Source organism: Nymphaea colorata, chromosome 2 (genome assembly GCF_008831285.2).
Source record: "Nymphaea colorata isolate Beijing-Zhang1983 chromosome 2, ASM883128v2, whole genome shotgun sequence".
NCBI lineage: Eukaryota > Viridiplantae > Streptophyta > Magnoliopsida > Nymphaeales > Nymphaeaceae > Nymphaea > Nymphaea colorata.
In genome coordinates this window covers 26,462,048-26,478,325 of record NC_045139.1, presented here as the reverse complement: position 1 = coordinate 26,478,325, position 16,278 = coordinate 26,462,048, and the positions used below count along the sequence as shown (strand labels likewise).

The 16,278-nt window shown below is 37.0% G+C and overlaps 1 protein-coding gene across 2 annotated transcripts; it reads left to right on the top strand.

Moving 5' to 3' along the window:
• The first annotated feature begins 3,833 nt into the window (after positions 1 to 3,833).
• Positions 3,834 to 5,903, top strand: LOC116248582 (uncharacterized). Of its 2 annotated transcripts, none has more exons than XM_031621459.2 (2): positions 3,834 to 4,173; positions 4,763 to 5,903. In XM_031621459.2, the coding sequence occupies exons 1-2, from the start codon at positions 4,092 to 4,094 to the stop codon at positions 5,509 to 5,511; spliced, it is 831 nt and encodes a 276-aa protein (XP_031477319.1). In that variant the 5' UTR covers positions 3,834 to 4,091; the 3' UTR covers positions 5,512 to 5,903. The 2 variants fall into 2 exon arrangements, with proteins under 2 accessions (XP_031477319.1, XP_031477318.1); XM_031621458.2 differs by having other exon boundaries at positions 4,760 to 5,903.
• Positions 5,904 to 16,278: the final 10,375 nt, after the last annotated feature.

Genomic DNA, 16,278 nt, shown 5'->3' with positions numbered 1-16,278 from the left:
ACTGGTAGTTTCGTCCATGTTCAACACTGCTCCTGGTAAAAAAATTGCGGTTCTCGGCTTTGCATTCAAGAAAGACACAGAGAGACATCAGTTCCTGGGTTAGTGACAGTGCACTGGACGAAAAGCTTGTTGGTTTGTTGGGACCAGAGAGACATCAGTTCTTCGGCGTCCTGAAAAATTGCCTTTTGCTTCTAGAGAGTGGACAATCTTCTGCTGATTCTGATGTTCTTTAGCACTTGAATGTATACAGTGAAGTAAAGGCAATTTTTTCTCTCTGATGTTCAACAGGTTTCAAGTAAACTGCAATTTGATTGACCTTCATAAACAGAAATTTGATTGACCTTCCTGTAAACTGCAGTACCAATTTCATATTATGTTAGTGTTTGCTGCATTCTCTGCTTTCATGTTGTTGCACCTTAGGTAGCCAACTAGTAACGGTTGCCTGCTAGCAAATAGCTGCGTTTTGAGTAATGGTGTGCTTTGATTTAATACATTTTTGTCATGTGAAAATCTTCACATCAGAAACAAAAAACTTTGTCATGGCAGTGCCTCTCTTCATATGATTCATTAGCATATAGATATGGTAAAATGCTTTATGGATCACATTTAGCTGTTACTTTTGCAATTATGTTTGGTTTGGCTAATGTTATATCATGTGAAGGATTTTGCAAGTTACTGCTTGTTGAACTGAATTAAAGCACTGGAAGTTGAAAGTCACTTTTTTGCACTCAACTGGGTTTTCATGCTTGATTGCAACCTCAATTCGTTGCTAAATAAATAGGCCATTCCATTGGTTGTGTGTCTAGAATTTGGTTTTAGATGACCAAAAAAAAATAGACCATGCTTGTCTGCACGGGTTATATAAACAAAGAGGAAATTGAGGAGGAGAAGGAAAAGAAAAACAACTACTACTAACAGTCTTAAAAAAAAATCTCTCAAATTTTCTACCTTGTGCATCAAACAGGGTTAATTTTACCACGTTAAATTCTACCCTGTCATCAAACAGAGCCTCAGATTGGAAGATGGAGAAATTTCATCCTGTAAATTTTTTCAGAAAAATTTATCATGATAAATTTACCACGTTAAATTCTTCCTGTGCATCAAATTCTCTTAAGCCTATTTAAAACTTTCAAAAAATCATGACAAGTCAATACTGTGTTTGCCATTTTCATTGCTGAAATGCATTCATTGATTGAAAGTTACTATACTAAAAGAAGAAACATGAAATTTTCATTGCCCAGTGGAAACTGTATGATTGTTGCTTTTTTGCCTCCCAAAAAAAAAACAGATTGGTATCTAAAAATACTTTATCCAATTTACTGTTTTATAAGTAATGAATTATACATTTTCCATGCAGCATGTTATTTTAGTCACTTTTCAGTATTTTGATGAAATTCACTTATGGAACTTGAGTTCTTATTAACAGTAATGCCCTTTAGGAGCTCAGAGTTTCTATACATTCTGTTATATATTGAGAAGCCTCTTAACATTAAATAACAACTATAATGTTGTTGTTTGATTTGAGCATGCTTTCTTTTCTTATAGATAACTTCTTTGAACATTCTTTATTATTCAGAAAGGTAGAAAATAGTCTCATTTTATTTGGAACCTTATAAGGGAGGTTGCTGGATTTGTTCCCTATGAGAAGAGGATAACTAAGCTTATGAAGGTTGGTAGATAAACTTGTAATATTTACTAAGAAGAAGATAGGCTTTATGACGATTTCTTGTAGATGATCTAAGTACCATTTGACAGTTTTTTAATTGAATTGTATAACAATGTCAACAATCTTGTATTAAAATTAATTGGTCTGGTCTCCTCAGTGGATGTCAGCCGAGGGTGTGGATTCCTGAAGACGAACAGTGAATCAAGCATGGAAGGGCTGAGAACACTCTCATTCTCAATCCGACTCACAGCATCGGGAAGCCGTAGAACCTGAGAATGGAGCTTCAGGCGATCCAAAACAGGATTCAAGCAGACATGAATTGGGACGTCAACTTGGAGTGGATCTTGAGGCATGAGATTGAGTCATCGTTAAAGGAAGAAGCTTCTCTGTGGCGTCAGAAGGCTAGAACAAAGTGGCTCTGTGAAGACGACAACAACACAAACTTTTTCCAAGCACAGGTCAATCTGAGGCAGGGTCGCAATACCATTGTCGATGTGAGATCCAACTGTGCACACATTGTTCTCATCACTAATTTGTAAGGGCTAAGATTAAGTCCGGGTATCGGACCGAACCGATTAAGGAGTCAGGCCAGCCCGGAACCTGGGTTCGGGTTCTGACACTTAAAACTCTTGAAACTTGAATTTGAACTCGACTATATATATATATATATATATATATATATATATATATATAATTAATCATAATAAAATATTATAATGATATATAAACATTAATAAATTATATATATAAAAAATCTTATCAGTTCAAATCGGCCTGTACCCGTCGGGTACACGACTGATGTCCAACCCTTACTAAGGATATCAAAGATTTTAGGCCTATTGTATCTATGCAATAAAGTTTGTAAGTTCCCCTGTTGGCCCCATTCATCTTGGCTGCGCACCTGCCAATGATGATATCAGTCATCATAAATTTGTTGCTTGAAATGTTTTTTTAAACTAATAACTTTGTACGAGAGATGTACTCATCGTTTTACTTGAACATTTATGACGTGAAAACTTTTGGATCGTGATTAAATCTTTTACCAAAAGTGCATTGGCTTAGATAGACAACATTCTCAGCCAACAAACCGTAAATCATGTGAATGATGTCTTGCATTAAATCACATTAAACATATTAAAAATTAAACTTCTCCCCTTTAATTTCTTTTATAAATCATGGCATGTACAATGACGAACATTTTTGTTTAAAAATACGAAGTCCAAAGTAAAATCTCCTTTTATGATACATAGAATGGCCATATTAGTTGCACATTAATCTCTTGCTGCATTACTCAAAACCTTCATAGGCTCGAATCAAACTCCAGTCTTTCTCACATTGACTCGCCATTTTAGTTGTGAATCTCTCGTGTCACCTGTAGACTAACGTGTGTTCTCGGGAGACGTGCCGATTTATCAATAAGGCAAAAGTTCAAACGAGTTTCTACTTATATCACATGGACTCATGATACACGTAAAATGATCAATATATAATGACTCGTGTCATCATCAATCCAGTACCTTTGAAGAGTTTTTGTGCTTATAAAGAGTCCCAACCAGTGGCCATCAGCCAAATTTTCTAACTCTGCTACTTATCTCTACCATGATTTAGAGATTGCCTAAAACGGGTAGCGATTGGAAATTTGGAACTATCAAACGTTAACACAGTTTGAGTTAATCATAATAGAAACATTTGTAGAAGCATGGCATGAATGCTAATTAATACTGCTGTGTTCATCACTAAAAAAGACAGTTCAACAATCCTTTTATTTCTACCATAAAGGTTTTTACATTGTTTAACATTTTGGCAACAATAAAATGACATTTTGTAAGAAAAAAAATTTTGATTTCTTGTTTCAGAAACCATGATGCGATCATAGATTTTCTGCTTAATTCAAACACTGAATGTAATCACATTATATTTCCTAGAACAAGAACATCATGCTGTGACGATCGAAGTTGGGGACGAAATTTCAGAAACCGCAAGAGACCGAGTGAACGGAAAATAGAAAGCAGCTATGGGTCCCAGCAGTTGATGGCTTTCCGGTAATTATTCCCCGAAGTAGGGCTGTACGTTGAAACGCGAACTCCTATAAACGCTTCCCCACTCATGCTCGCGTATAAATAGACGAAGCAGTTATAAATAAATATCGCGTGGGGATCAATCAACCCGTAAGAGAGAAACAAGCGGCAAAATCAACCGTCGTTCCTCCTCACTCTCCCCTCCTTTGTTCAGCTTCGCTTCCTCCTCATCCCCTGCTTCTCCCTCTATTAGTCCTGCTTTTCCTCACCATCCTGTCTGGTGAGAAACTTTATTCCGTGGAGACCGCTGGATGTGATCGTTTCGTGTTGTCATTATTCGTTTTCGGTCTTCTCCGGTGATTGGATTCGAAAGCGAGTCCGGGAGGGTTCCCGTGGGGTTTTGGGAGATGCGTGATCGGTGGGGATCGCGGGAGACGCCGGCGATGAGCTCGATGACGGCCAAACAGAGATACAGGAAGCCGCCTAGAGGTAGTTACTGGTTTATGTTTGCTCCCCTTGTATTGTTCTTGGAATTGGCGTTGTCTTGCTCGTTTGGGTGTTTGGGGAGTCTGGTTTTTGACCGGCGGTTCTGGTTGCGTCTCTGGGATTTTTGGAGTTGGTTTCTTGATCTTGCACGGGTGTTCTGGTCGGTGGAGACGGTTCCTCTGTTTCATCTGGGTCTTCTTTCCGAGTGAGATTCGAACGCCGAACGGGGAACAAAGAATTTGTTAGTTGCAATCGTCAATCTGTTAAATTGTTCTCTCTCTCTCTCTCTTTCAAACAAAGCTAACAAACGCGTTTCTAAACGCTTCTGTCCTTTTGAGTTTCTTAATTCGTTTTCCCAATCTATTCCTCCATTCAAATGAAATAGATTAGGAAACATATTTTTTTATTTCAAAGTGGAGTTCCTATCTCTGTTTCTATCTCAGTTGCTGGTATATGTGATGTTGACGTGGTATGATATCCTTGCGTTCCAATTGTTCTTGACAGTTGACAACGTTCTGTTTTCTCCTTCACTTCTTCTTCTCTTTTTCCAATTGTGGTTGTACGATTCTAACTTTCCGGCGTCTATCAGTAGGCAGTTTAGGCTACTGGAAGCCAACGGTTCCATCTTGGGAGAAGGAGTTCTGCGCCAGAGTCTGCTTCATTCCTTGGTCGAAGGTCTTGGAAACCAAGAAGGTCATGTCCTTATTCGCGAACGTGGTTCAGTGGGACGATTCAGCTGGAGAAGAAGCGTTCACCAACGCCAAGAAGCGTTTCTGGGCTAAGATCAACGATCTGCCCTGTGATGTCTCTCTTCCTGACCCTGACATCTTCATCGACAGAATCGACTGGGACTCCGTCGCCGCCGGGACCGACCCCGAGCTCCTAAACTCTATGGAGGAAGAAATCGGAGAGGGAGACAGGCCGGAAGTCTTGAGCATCATCTGGGAGAATCAAGACATCAGTGCCATCCCTTGTTCGGGGTGGGGCGATGACAACGACGACAATCAAGTCCGGGCAGCGGCGATGCAGAGCAAGGACGGAATATTCGATTCGAACTCATGGGATGGTCGCGAGATTCCACCTGATGAGGACAAGGGCAACGCTCCGATCCCCCGTTCAGGTTGGGGCGACGATTGGGCGGTTAACAACCATGGTGCCGCATGTGGCTGGGGAGAAGAGTTCGACGACTGGGCGCCAGAGAAGTACCATCAAGAGAATCAGAGCCTTACTGAGTTCCGCGACAACGACCAATCGTTACGGGCAAAGCGGAACTGGGCCAATGGTAACGGGAATGGCCGGAGAAGAGAAAGGGGGCAGGGAGTGCGGGCCTTGTTGGCATAACAAAACCACAAAGTATCGGCCTTCTCCCGGCCAGGCGCTCCTGGAGAGCAGGGGAGGAGGACGGTGGAATAGCAGTAAGCGGAAGGGAATGTGGTCGGGAAGTAGTTAAACCTGAGAATAAAAGGTGATTAAGGACCATGGCAAGGTCTTTTTGTTGATGGGGACAGCAGAAGCAGATTCTCAAAGAGGCAGTATCTGTCTTTTCTCCTCCTGCAGACATAAATACATTCTTTATTCTTGCCATAAATGTATTCAATTTTTTCTAGTTGTTTTTATTGCTTTGGGATTTTTAGGACAATCAGAGAAGAAAAGGCCAGGAGGGTATTCAAATTCAATCAGTCCCTCTTCTGTTCTGCATCTCTGTTTTCTGCCCGGCCGGAAAAGTTGGGGGCTTTTTCCTCCCTTCCTTCCTTTCAAAGTAAGGAATGGCTTCGTTACTTTACTAGGCTCTTCCAAGTCAATTTTTTAGAGACTTGCGACTCTCTTTCTGTGTCCCCTCTCTCTCTCTCTCAGCTTCGTACGCCGATGGGGACAGGTTTGCCGATACATTCTAGAAATAGGGTTTTTTACATCTTTTTTAAAGTTTTTGACCATCTTGATGTGATCTACGGGAACTTGAAATCAATTTTGATATGGTTTTATTTGATTCGTGACAGGAATTTGTAAACATGGTCCATCTTATTCTTGTTTTGCACATGACTAGGGCTGACGTGGCACGGATCTTTTTAAAGAATAAATTCTTGGAGGTTAAGTTTTTGAAAAAATGATATTAAAAACCTTTTTTTGACATAAAAACTTTTCTTCTATCCTTTGGGGTCCAAAGCCAATTCAAAACTTATGGAAGAAGTAGTAGTATACTTTTCGTGAGAGTAATCCGGCACTAGTTTGTTCATAGAATGAATGATCAGACTACTCATATCAAAATCTCATGTTGCATTTTTTTCTCATTTAATTTGACCGTTTATATTTTTACTATAAAATACTAGGCATGGACTCTCATTACGGCTTCTCCCTCTCTTTGTACTCTTTAATAAAACCTCTGGTTGCCCTGGTTTTGAGATGAAGTTATATATGTTAGGACCCTAATAGGAACCCCTTATAGGGGAAGAAGTAGGCGTAAAAAAGTAAACAAAGAACAAAAAAAAGGAAAAAGTTGACAACGAATAGAACAAGGGTAAAAACCAAAGAATGTTGTTTGTTATGCCCTTTCACCTGCAATGCAATGCAATAATGAAAGGGCTCAACTCAACCACATCGCATGGTTGTAAAGGAGGTTGACCACTTTCACTGTCGCAGATTAAAAGGGCATGCGATGCAATTTGCCATTGGGTAAAACTTATCGCCTTATAAAGGGCAACCCATGCTTAACTAAAAAGGGCTCTCACTTTCTACAATTGAGGGGGCATTTCTGTCATTCTGAGCTTCCAACACCCATTACGTGTTCGGGCCCAAGCATATAACCTTCCCTTGCGTAACTATGGGTTTTCGGATAAATATAAACGAAAAAGCTAGTCTGAGAATTTTTATATGTCAAGAACCGTTTGTAAAAATAGCTTAATGTTGGACGGCTATTTGCAAATTCTTTTAAAACTTGAGCGTAGTTTTATTAATTTCGCTTTCATTATGTGAGAACAAAAGTGGTCGGTCCCCTTTTAGGAAAAAGCCATCTGATTAAGGTTGTCGGGAACAAGCTGATTAGATGTCCGGGTCGCCAAGAAACGAGTTCCTTTGAAAAGATTAAAATGCCCCTGGAAACGGCAAAAAAGACAAAAGGCGGCTTAGCTGAAAACAGAAAAAAAATATATATATATAATTTCATCAACTGCGGCCGGTGCATATAATTTCCTATTTGAAACACGACACAAGGCTAAATATGAACAGTAGTAATAGTACTATAAAAAATTGTCATGATTATGCCATTCATTTGGTTGACAACCAAATATTGGTTATAAATCTTTGGCTCTCGAGTGACTTTGCATCTAATGACATAAATATTTTATAGTACTAAGACTACCAAAAAGACAAAAAAAAGAGATATGCAATCTACAAGGCACATTTAGATACAAAGCTATGCTCTCCACCTAATTTCACAAGTTCCTTACTGACAATTCCTAACTCAAAGCTTAAAAACTAACAAACTCATAGAAGGATTACCATTTGGTCAAGCAACAAGCCATTGAGTCCTCAAATACTAAAATTGAAGCAATGCCATCTATTTGTTGAATTCAATAGATGAACATTTGCTGAATTCAATAGATAAACATTTGAAAAAACTAGGCCAAAGTAAGTGTTAGATTTTCCCTTTTATTTCAATAACAACTCCAATTAAGAGGACTCAATGGCATTTCTTCAATTTTAGTTCAAGCTGTTGTAACTCAGTTCAATGCAAAATCAGAGAAATTAGAGTTCATATTTTACTAAATTTTGATAATCATGCAAACCAAAAGACAATCATGAACTGTGTATTATTCACATTATCTCAACTGCAGTCAAGTTGCTGCAGTTTGGAAAGGTGTTGTTCAAGGATGATCTATTAAGGTGCCTCAAAAAGCAAAGGAAAACTTATCTTATAAGCAAAAGAAAACTTATCTTATAAGCAAAAGAAAACTTATGATACAAGTAGAAACACAAAAAAGGGAATGAAGAATCAAGAGGAAGAGGTTGAAAATGGTGACTAACAACTACTTCAGACAAAGGACAATGAAGAGCAAGAGGCTGGATATTATGTTTTAAAGAACACTTGGATATTTCAGTATCATTATTATCAAAATAAAAAAGTACAGCCCCTTTTCAACTCTCCAAACAAGTCACATGAGCATAACAACAAAACACAAAAAAAAAAAAAGACACAAGGAAAACAACAAACAAAACACCAACACAACAAAAAAGAAACTAGGACACAAGAAAAAAAAATGTAAGAATGAGACACAACAATTAAGTGGAACTGAGGTAGTATATGTTGCTTCCTGGACTTCAGATTTTTCAATATGGTGAACCACCTTTTTTTTTTGAAAAATTTAAAAAAATTAATTTCATAGATAAAAGAAACAAGATGAAATTAAAGAAGAACAAGTCATCAATGACTCCAAGGCAAAACGATAGAAAAAGAAAAAAAGAAAGAAAAAGAAAAGCATGTGCTATCACAAGATGCAGATAATCATAAGCCCAAAACGGATGTCATGATTTCCAATGCATTTGAAGATGGCTTGATATCAAGTGTACTGCTCACAACTTCAATCTTTCCTCCAAATTTGACATGTGCAACAAAAATTGTAACATCTGTCAAGTCAGAGTTGAATTAGAGTTCAAATTTTAGTCAAGGTTAAGCCAGTTTTTTCTATCTTAAACAAACTAAAAACATAGAAGAAAAGTTTAATATAATAACTGTTCGAGTGACTTTTCTTCAATGACTTCTTCACATTGATGGCAAATTGACAGTTATAAACCAATTGTTAGAAATCATTCAAGCAATGAAATGTTGTGATACACAAGTAATGAAACAAAAGATGGGGAAAACTAAAAAGAAACAAGGAGAGAGATAATAGTGACGATAGCTTCAAAAGATTGACAAATTCTGTATAAACATATCACTAATAAGTCAAATTGTTGAGTACAGAAAATTCATAGAAAAAAAAAGTAGTCCCTTCACTTAATAATTAATATTGATAGATAAGATTGATGTCTGCTAATAAAAAGGCACTTTTATGAATCTCCTTCAGAGCCTCTAACAATAAAACCTAACACAGTGGACATAGAAATATTAGTATAAAAAAATGAAAATGTTAGCATGATAAAAAGTGATGATTGAGTGTGTTCAAAAGACTTAGAACTATACCTGGTGTTTTGTTAGCTGTTACAATACCAAAAACTAGGAGAATGGGAATCATGCAGCTCTGCAAACAACATAAACTACAAGAATAATAAAAAAATGAAATTCTTCAAAAGCAGTAACTAACAAAAGTAAAAGTCTAAAGCTTACTGCATAATATGTTTGAATTGATATTGAATCATGCTATCTCATCTTCAGCAGTGTCCTATAAGAAAACCAATAATAATTAATCACTAAACAACTGCTATAACACATAAGCACAAATAAACATGCTAAACTTTGTTATACAAACACTTTAGTATTTACCTTTAGCAATAATTGTACAAAATTCATTGAGTCGCTATACTATCTTATCTAATCACCTGCACAAATTAATTCGTCTACTATCTTTGGATTCAATAAACTCATACATTCATCCACAATTTGACCTCCTATACTAGAAGCAAATTTAGAGGCAACTGACAATATATCTCACGCCATATATGATAAAATGAGGTATTTCAATTCTTTATCTTTTTATCAAATCAATATATCACGAATCATGAGTGGTAACATCACATTTGAGCAATCCATTTTCTAATATATGTCAAGTTCGGACTTAAGAGCTTAGAAAGGAACATTGTCTGCTTTACTTAAAAAGCTAAAAAATCTTACACTCTATTTATTGGAATTGCTACAAGATGATTTAGTCCCTCTCATAAAAGTAGTAACATCACATTCAACAATCATTATTTAAACCTTCAATATTTGTAACATAGCTATTATAAAGTTCTTGCAATGTATTTCTTATTAATGCCATCTGTCTACCTTTTCTTCCATTTGACTAAAAGTCTTTGAAAAGACAAAGTCTATTAAACTTAACTTTATCCTTGGATCTAGTGTAAAATTAATAACCATCAATATATTGTAGGAGCTCTAATGCTAACTTTTCTTTCATTTTATTGTCATTCTCTTCATAAAGCTACATCCATTCACTTCTTCTTCTTGTAATAGTTCTTAAACTCCTCAAATTTCTAAGTAAAATAGGTTTGTTGTAGGATACTTGACCCTGAAAAAAAGCACATAAACATTATAAAATGATTCAAGAAAAGTATATATTTTTGTACTCTCTCTCAATCATCTGCATCCACAAACCAAGTAAGACCAACATCTTCCATATCATATCCATCAAAAACATGCTTGTGCATTAGTGCAAGACTCCAACATCAAATAAGTAGAATTCAATCGAGTTTCAATATCTAATATCAACTTTTTTTTTACTACGAATTTCAAATTCATCTACTATAAGTTGAAAGTTGTGAAGTTTTGATGGAGAACATTTTATATGTTTGACTGCCTCTCTAATCTTTACTAAGTTTGTCACTAATAGTAGACAAACTGTCTTGCATTATCATATTTAAAATATATACACAACAACTGACATGAAAAAATTTACCGCTTTGGTAGATTTACATCACTTTTCTCTATTTTTTTTTCAATATTCTTACAAGGATATCATTAGAAGCAGCATTGTCAACTGTAATGGAGATGATCTTTGTTTTTATTTTATATTTTTGAAGATTTTTAGCAATTACATTTGCTAAATCCTTCCCAATATGAGACGGCTCGACTTGGTTAAAACCAATTATATGCTTTTGAAGTGCCCAAGCATAATATATGAAGTGAGCTGTAATGGAAATATACTTAATTTGTTGGTTAGATGTCCACATATTTGTCGTTAAGACAATAGATATAACATCTTTAAAATATTCCTTCAACTTCTTTTTTTCTATCTCATATAATTTTGTGACATCTCTTTTTACTATTGTCCTCAAAATGTATAACCAATTTGAAATAAAAAAAAACTTTAGTAAAAATATAAATAAGCAACGCTCAACCATATTGAATATGTATTTATGACAAACTACCATATTAGCCAATGTCTTTTTTATTTTTTCGGGATCAAGTTTGGCACACTTACTCATTGGTAAGACCTGAAACTTCACTAACGCCAAAACTCAAGTTATTTTGACTCATATTATGTTTTTTCATTGATGATGTACTCCCTCCTCTACTTATAACAAATATTGCTTTGCCATACTTGTATCTACATTTTTTCACATCACCCACAATTACTTCTTCAAAAGCATTCCAAACTAAAGAAGTCCTTACCTTTTGACTTCTCATAACACTATTAGGAATTACTTCATGAACTTTATCTATACTTACATCCTCATTTCCAACAAACTTCAAACAAATAAGATCAAAGTTGTCATCAACTATAGATTGTTGTGTAGATATTCCTATGATAGGTGGTTCGGTTGAGCCTACTCTTGAATTGCATATTATTTTTTGTCTTTACTTGTAGTATTTTTTCTTAGTGATAACATTCTACTTCTGCATACAAAAAAATCATTTTCCTCATTAGATGGAATTGGTTGTCGATTAGAAAAATGAAATCTCCTTATAAAATAAATGGCCACACGAAACATGTTTGTTTGATGGAAAGGAAAAGACAATCTAGAAAACATTTTTGTCCGCAGAAACCAACTCCCCAAGATACTGTAATGTCTATTTTGTAAAACTACCAGTTTCCAAAGAAAAGACAAAAATTCTTCACTCATAACACAATTTAGAAAGAAGTTTTGGTTCCATTGGTGCTACTAAAGAGGGAGAGATGGCCGGTCATGTTGTGCAACTGATTTTGACATAAGCTAGTGAAACTAATGAGAACACCTTCAGAGAATTGCAGTCTCTCGGTTGTCAAGTTTTGCATGGTTAACACAATGTACGATGAGATGGTAAATTCATGAGTAATGTTGTCAACGCTCCATGATCATGCCCCAAACTTTTCCAACAAAGCATTTGAAGCAAACAAACTTGTTCACATCCATATCGGCATCAAAATAAGTAGTCTACAAACAAGAAAAAACTGTCACAAGCTAATCAATGCTAGGTGGGCATAAATCGTGGCAAAGGACAACAGAGAGAGAACTTTAACCATAGACTAACAAGCCTACTGATGATCACTCAACATAACGGAATAAAGTTATAAACATGAAAAGCAAAAATGGAAACAAAAAAAAAAAGGTAGTAAGAAACATTACCGTAGCGCTTGAGGTGAAAGGAGAAATCGGGAATGTTGTCGTGGGGGATCCTTTAAGCCTTTAACCGTCCTTCCGGTGAAAACCTGCTGAGGGATAGGCCCTCATCCATATTATTAACAAAAAATTGGGATATATACAACAAAAAAATCAGATCCTTGTGAGGATGATTACATTACCAAAAAGAAAGTTGACTGGGATCCCAGCCAACTTGTCCCATAAAGCATTCTTTATATCCCTTATCACCGGAACACAAACACAACATACTACATACTTCCACTGAAGGCTGATGGTACGCCAACTTCAATTTGTTGATAAGCCTCTGTACGTGCAAAAGATGTCTTGCCCTGTCTGTGGTACCTTTGATGACTTTGTCTAACTTATCTTTCCAAGCCTCATTGTTGGCTTGTACAACAATGAGATGCTCAGAAGCATTGATCTTCTCTAGACATTTGTTCAAGATCCAGCTCTCAGAGAATGCTCGCCCTTCTTTCGACCAAGAGCAGACTCCAAACATGTATTCTCCATTGTAACATCTAATCAGTCCTGCAGTACGGTTCAAACCTTCACCATGCCAAGATGCGATGTGGATGTTATAACCAACTCCTTCTTGGAGGCTCCAATCTGCTGCCATGATGCCTTGGCGAAGCCAGATTCCCACTCTTTGACTGTCCATTCTATTGCGATTAACTTTTTTGTATTGTTCTCTGCAATATTCCCAAAATCTAGAGCAGTAGTCACCAACTATATGTTCCTGTTCATGTTTAACCTTGTTCCTCAACTGCCATAGGAACCATATGGCCATGTGAAAAGTTGTTTTCCATATGCTCTCCCACAGTTTTCTTCTAAATTTCCTTCTAAACCACCAAACAAGGCATTGTTTAATGGACTGTTGGCGAGAAATCTTATGATTGAATTTGGCTGCAATGAATTGCCATAAAATTTCCGACCTAGGACATCCAAAAAACAAGTGGCTTTCATCCTCCTCATGGTTTTGGCATAGAACACACCTAGAGGCCAACTGCATCCCTAGTTTTTTGAGTCTGTTTTCAATCATGGTTCTGCCATAACATCCAATATAGACTGTCCAAGTTGCCCTTGGTAATCCATGTTTAACCCATATATACTGTCACCACTTTTCAGTTTCCTTATGCAGCCTGATGGCCTCCCAAATCTGATTCCGATTGATTGGGCAGGAGTGTTGATTAGCCTAGACAAGTGTATCAGCCTGATTATCCACCATGGTGAGTGTCGCAATATCAGGCCTCCATCTGTTCACAGTATCACGCAGCGCTTGATCAGGGCCATACATAACCTCTCTAACAGTGATTCTAGTATTGATAACCTCGAGAATTGGGTCATTAACATCAATCACCGCTGCTAGGGGCTTTCCTGTCCAACTGTCAATCCAAAATTTAGCTCTTGTGCCATCTTTAATTTGCCAGCAGACTTTGTCCTTGATTTGCTTCCAAGAATTAACTATATCTTTCCAAATTAAAGAACTTTTAGTGAAAGACATAGCATGCCACAGACCATGATCCTTGAGGTATTTCTATCTAACATAAACTGCCCAAATGTTGTTGGTGCTAAGCGCTCTGCAAGCTAGATAGGCAAGATTTGTTGTATTAGTGTCCTTGATCCTTCTCAAGCCAACTCCTCCTTCGCTCTTCGGTAAGCAAAGTTGATCCCATTTAATCAAGTGTGCTTTGTTTATGTTATTATTGCTACCCCAGAGGAAGTTAGCACACAGGCTTTCGATTTTTTGCATAAATTTAAGAGGCAGTTTATATACCATGCCTGTGTAAGAGGGGATAGTGGATAAGACATACCTGATTAAGCAAATTCTGCCTGCATAAGAGAGCAAATTGTTCTTCCAGCTGCCCAATTTCAGATCAATTTTAAGCAATAATCCAGAACATTGAGTTTCTACCAACCGTTTGTTTTGAAGAGGTACTCCAAGATATTTGAAGGGGAGCTGGCCATCTTGCCACTCCATAATTCGAGCAGCCTTGCTAAGCTCTACCGGACTGGTGTTGATCCCAATGATAGTGCTTTTTTCTTTGTTTACTTTGAGCCCTGAGCAGTTTTCCAGTTCTTGAAGGATACCCTTGATTGTCTTCAATGACTTCATGTGATAGGCTGCGAACATGAGCAAGTCATCAGCATAAAACAGAGAATCAATGCTTAACCGTCCTTGCTGTTGTTTGCCTCCACGATATTTTCTACTTCTTCTTCTCCTTCAAATTCTACTTCATCTTCTTCACTACCCTCCTCCCCTTTTGCTTCCGTCCAACCCAAAAACCCTGATCCTGCTTTTTAGGTGTCCCTCGTCGTCATTACTGGCATCATTGGGTTGTAGATGAGCTCCTCCAGCCATCTCGGTTCGCTTGGTCAGTTCTCCTTGAGCTACAAGGATGTTGCTGTGTTGGTCAGGGGGCTAGCAGTGGCCGGCGGGGAGGTGATTCGGTGAAGATCGTCGTCGTAACACCCGACAGAAGAGAGAGAGACAGTAGTGGAGACTCGAGATTCATTTCCAAATTTTGAAAGGAGAAAAACTTTTACCCTAACATTCAGTGAATGGGTATTGGTGACGGTGGAAGTGAACTGGTTTAAGTAATATTATATAAAATACTTCTTTGCCAGTCAAGTTGAGTATAAATGAGTAGAGTTCCTAAAACTTGGACTCTACAAACGAGTACCTTTGTAAGCTCGAACTCAGCTTGTTTATGTAGTTCTATGTGCAATGCTGTCATTGCTAGCTAGAAACGAGCTAAGCACGAGCCGAATTTTTTCGAACGAGTTCGAGTCGAGCCCAAGTTGACTCGACTAGTTGTGCAGCAATCCTGCCATCGGCAACGTTATAGTTACAAGACTCTTTGTTGGGGTTTGTTGGGGGAAGGAAGAGAAATCTAGAGGAGAGAGAAAGATTGGGTGAAAGTGAGAGATCGGCTTGAAATGGGTTTGCATACGATTTAAAACAGAGTTTCAAATCTGACCCATGATTTTAGGTCAAGTTACAAAAAGGCTGTTATAATCATAAACTTTCTATCCAGCCTCAACTTTGCAAGATTTTTATTTTCAAAAAGAGGTTTCCAAATCCTTGTTCTGTAATTTTGTGTAGTTATACGTCAATTATTTTTGGAATGGGGGTTTCAATCTCTGGAAAATTTTCTATGTTCTATTCTTAGTTTTCTATAAAAGAAGCCAATACTAGCTCATTCAAATTTAGAAGATGAGACTCATTATTACAAGAATTTATCTACAATGTATATTGAATTGAAAAGAAAGCTTATGACTAACTAATTCACATGTAAACCGACTAAACTACTTTTGAATGTCTCTTTTCTCTTGTTTTTAGAAGAGAAAAAATCCTAAGTAGCAAAGATATGTCTTATGTTCAACCGGACTTGGGATAGATCTGGATCCAATTTGCTTAATGAGCATGTATTTAGTTATTGTGAATAAATTTGGATATGGATCCAACTTATTTTGAAAATGTAAATCTTTATTTGGAAACAATTTTGGATTTGGGCCAACTATCAGACTAAAACATGATAAATAAATGTACTGGACTAACTCTTCATTTTTTTTTCATCAATCTTGATCTGGCTCTTATTTTCTTAATCATGGATCTTTCTTCGGTAATAACAGTCAATCGAAAAAGGTCATGGTTAAGAAATCTTTAACCAGAAGTCGTTTCTTATGCATCCCTAGAGCACTAGTTTACTGCTATCTGATTTATGAGTTCAAGATGATAGGTAATCAAACACCTCTTGATTACCTGACTCCTCCTCAAACAAAAGCAGATAAAACATTCACAAGTTCAAGAACTCAAAAGACAAAAGAGATGTTCAG

What these genes read in the sequence shown, in the direction of transcription:
- LOC116248582 (XM_031621458.2), top strand. Translation starts at nt 4,092, where the DNA reads ATGCGTGATCGGTGGGGATCGCGGGAGACGCCGGCGATGAGCTCGATG. An exon ending in ATACAGGAAGCCGCCTAGAG is followed by an intron (nt 4,174 to 4,759) that starts GTAGTTACTGGT and finishes GGCGTCTATCAG; the next exon opens with TAGGCAGTTTAGGCTACTGG.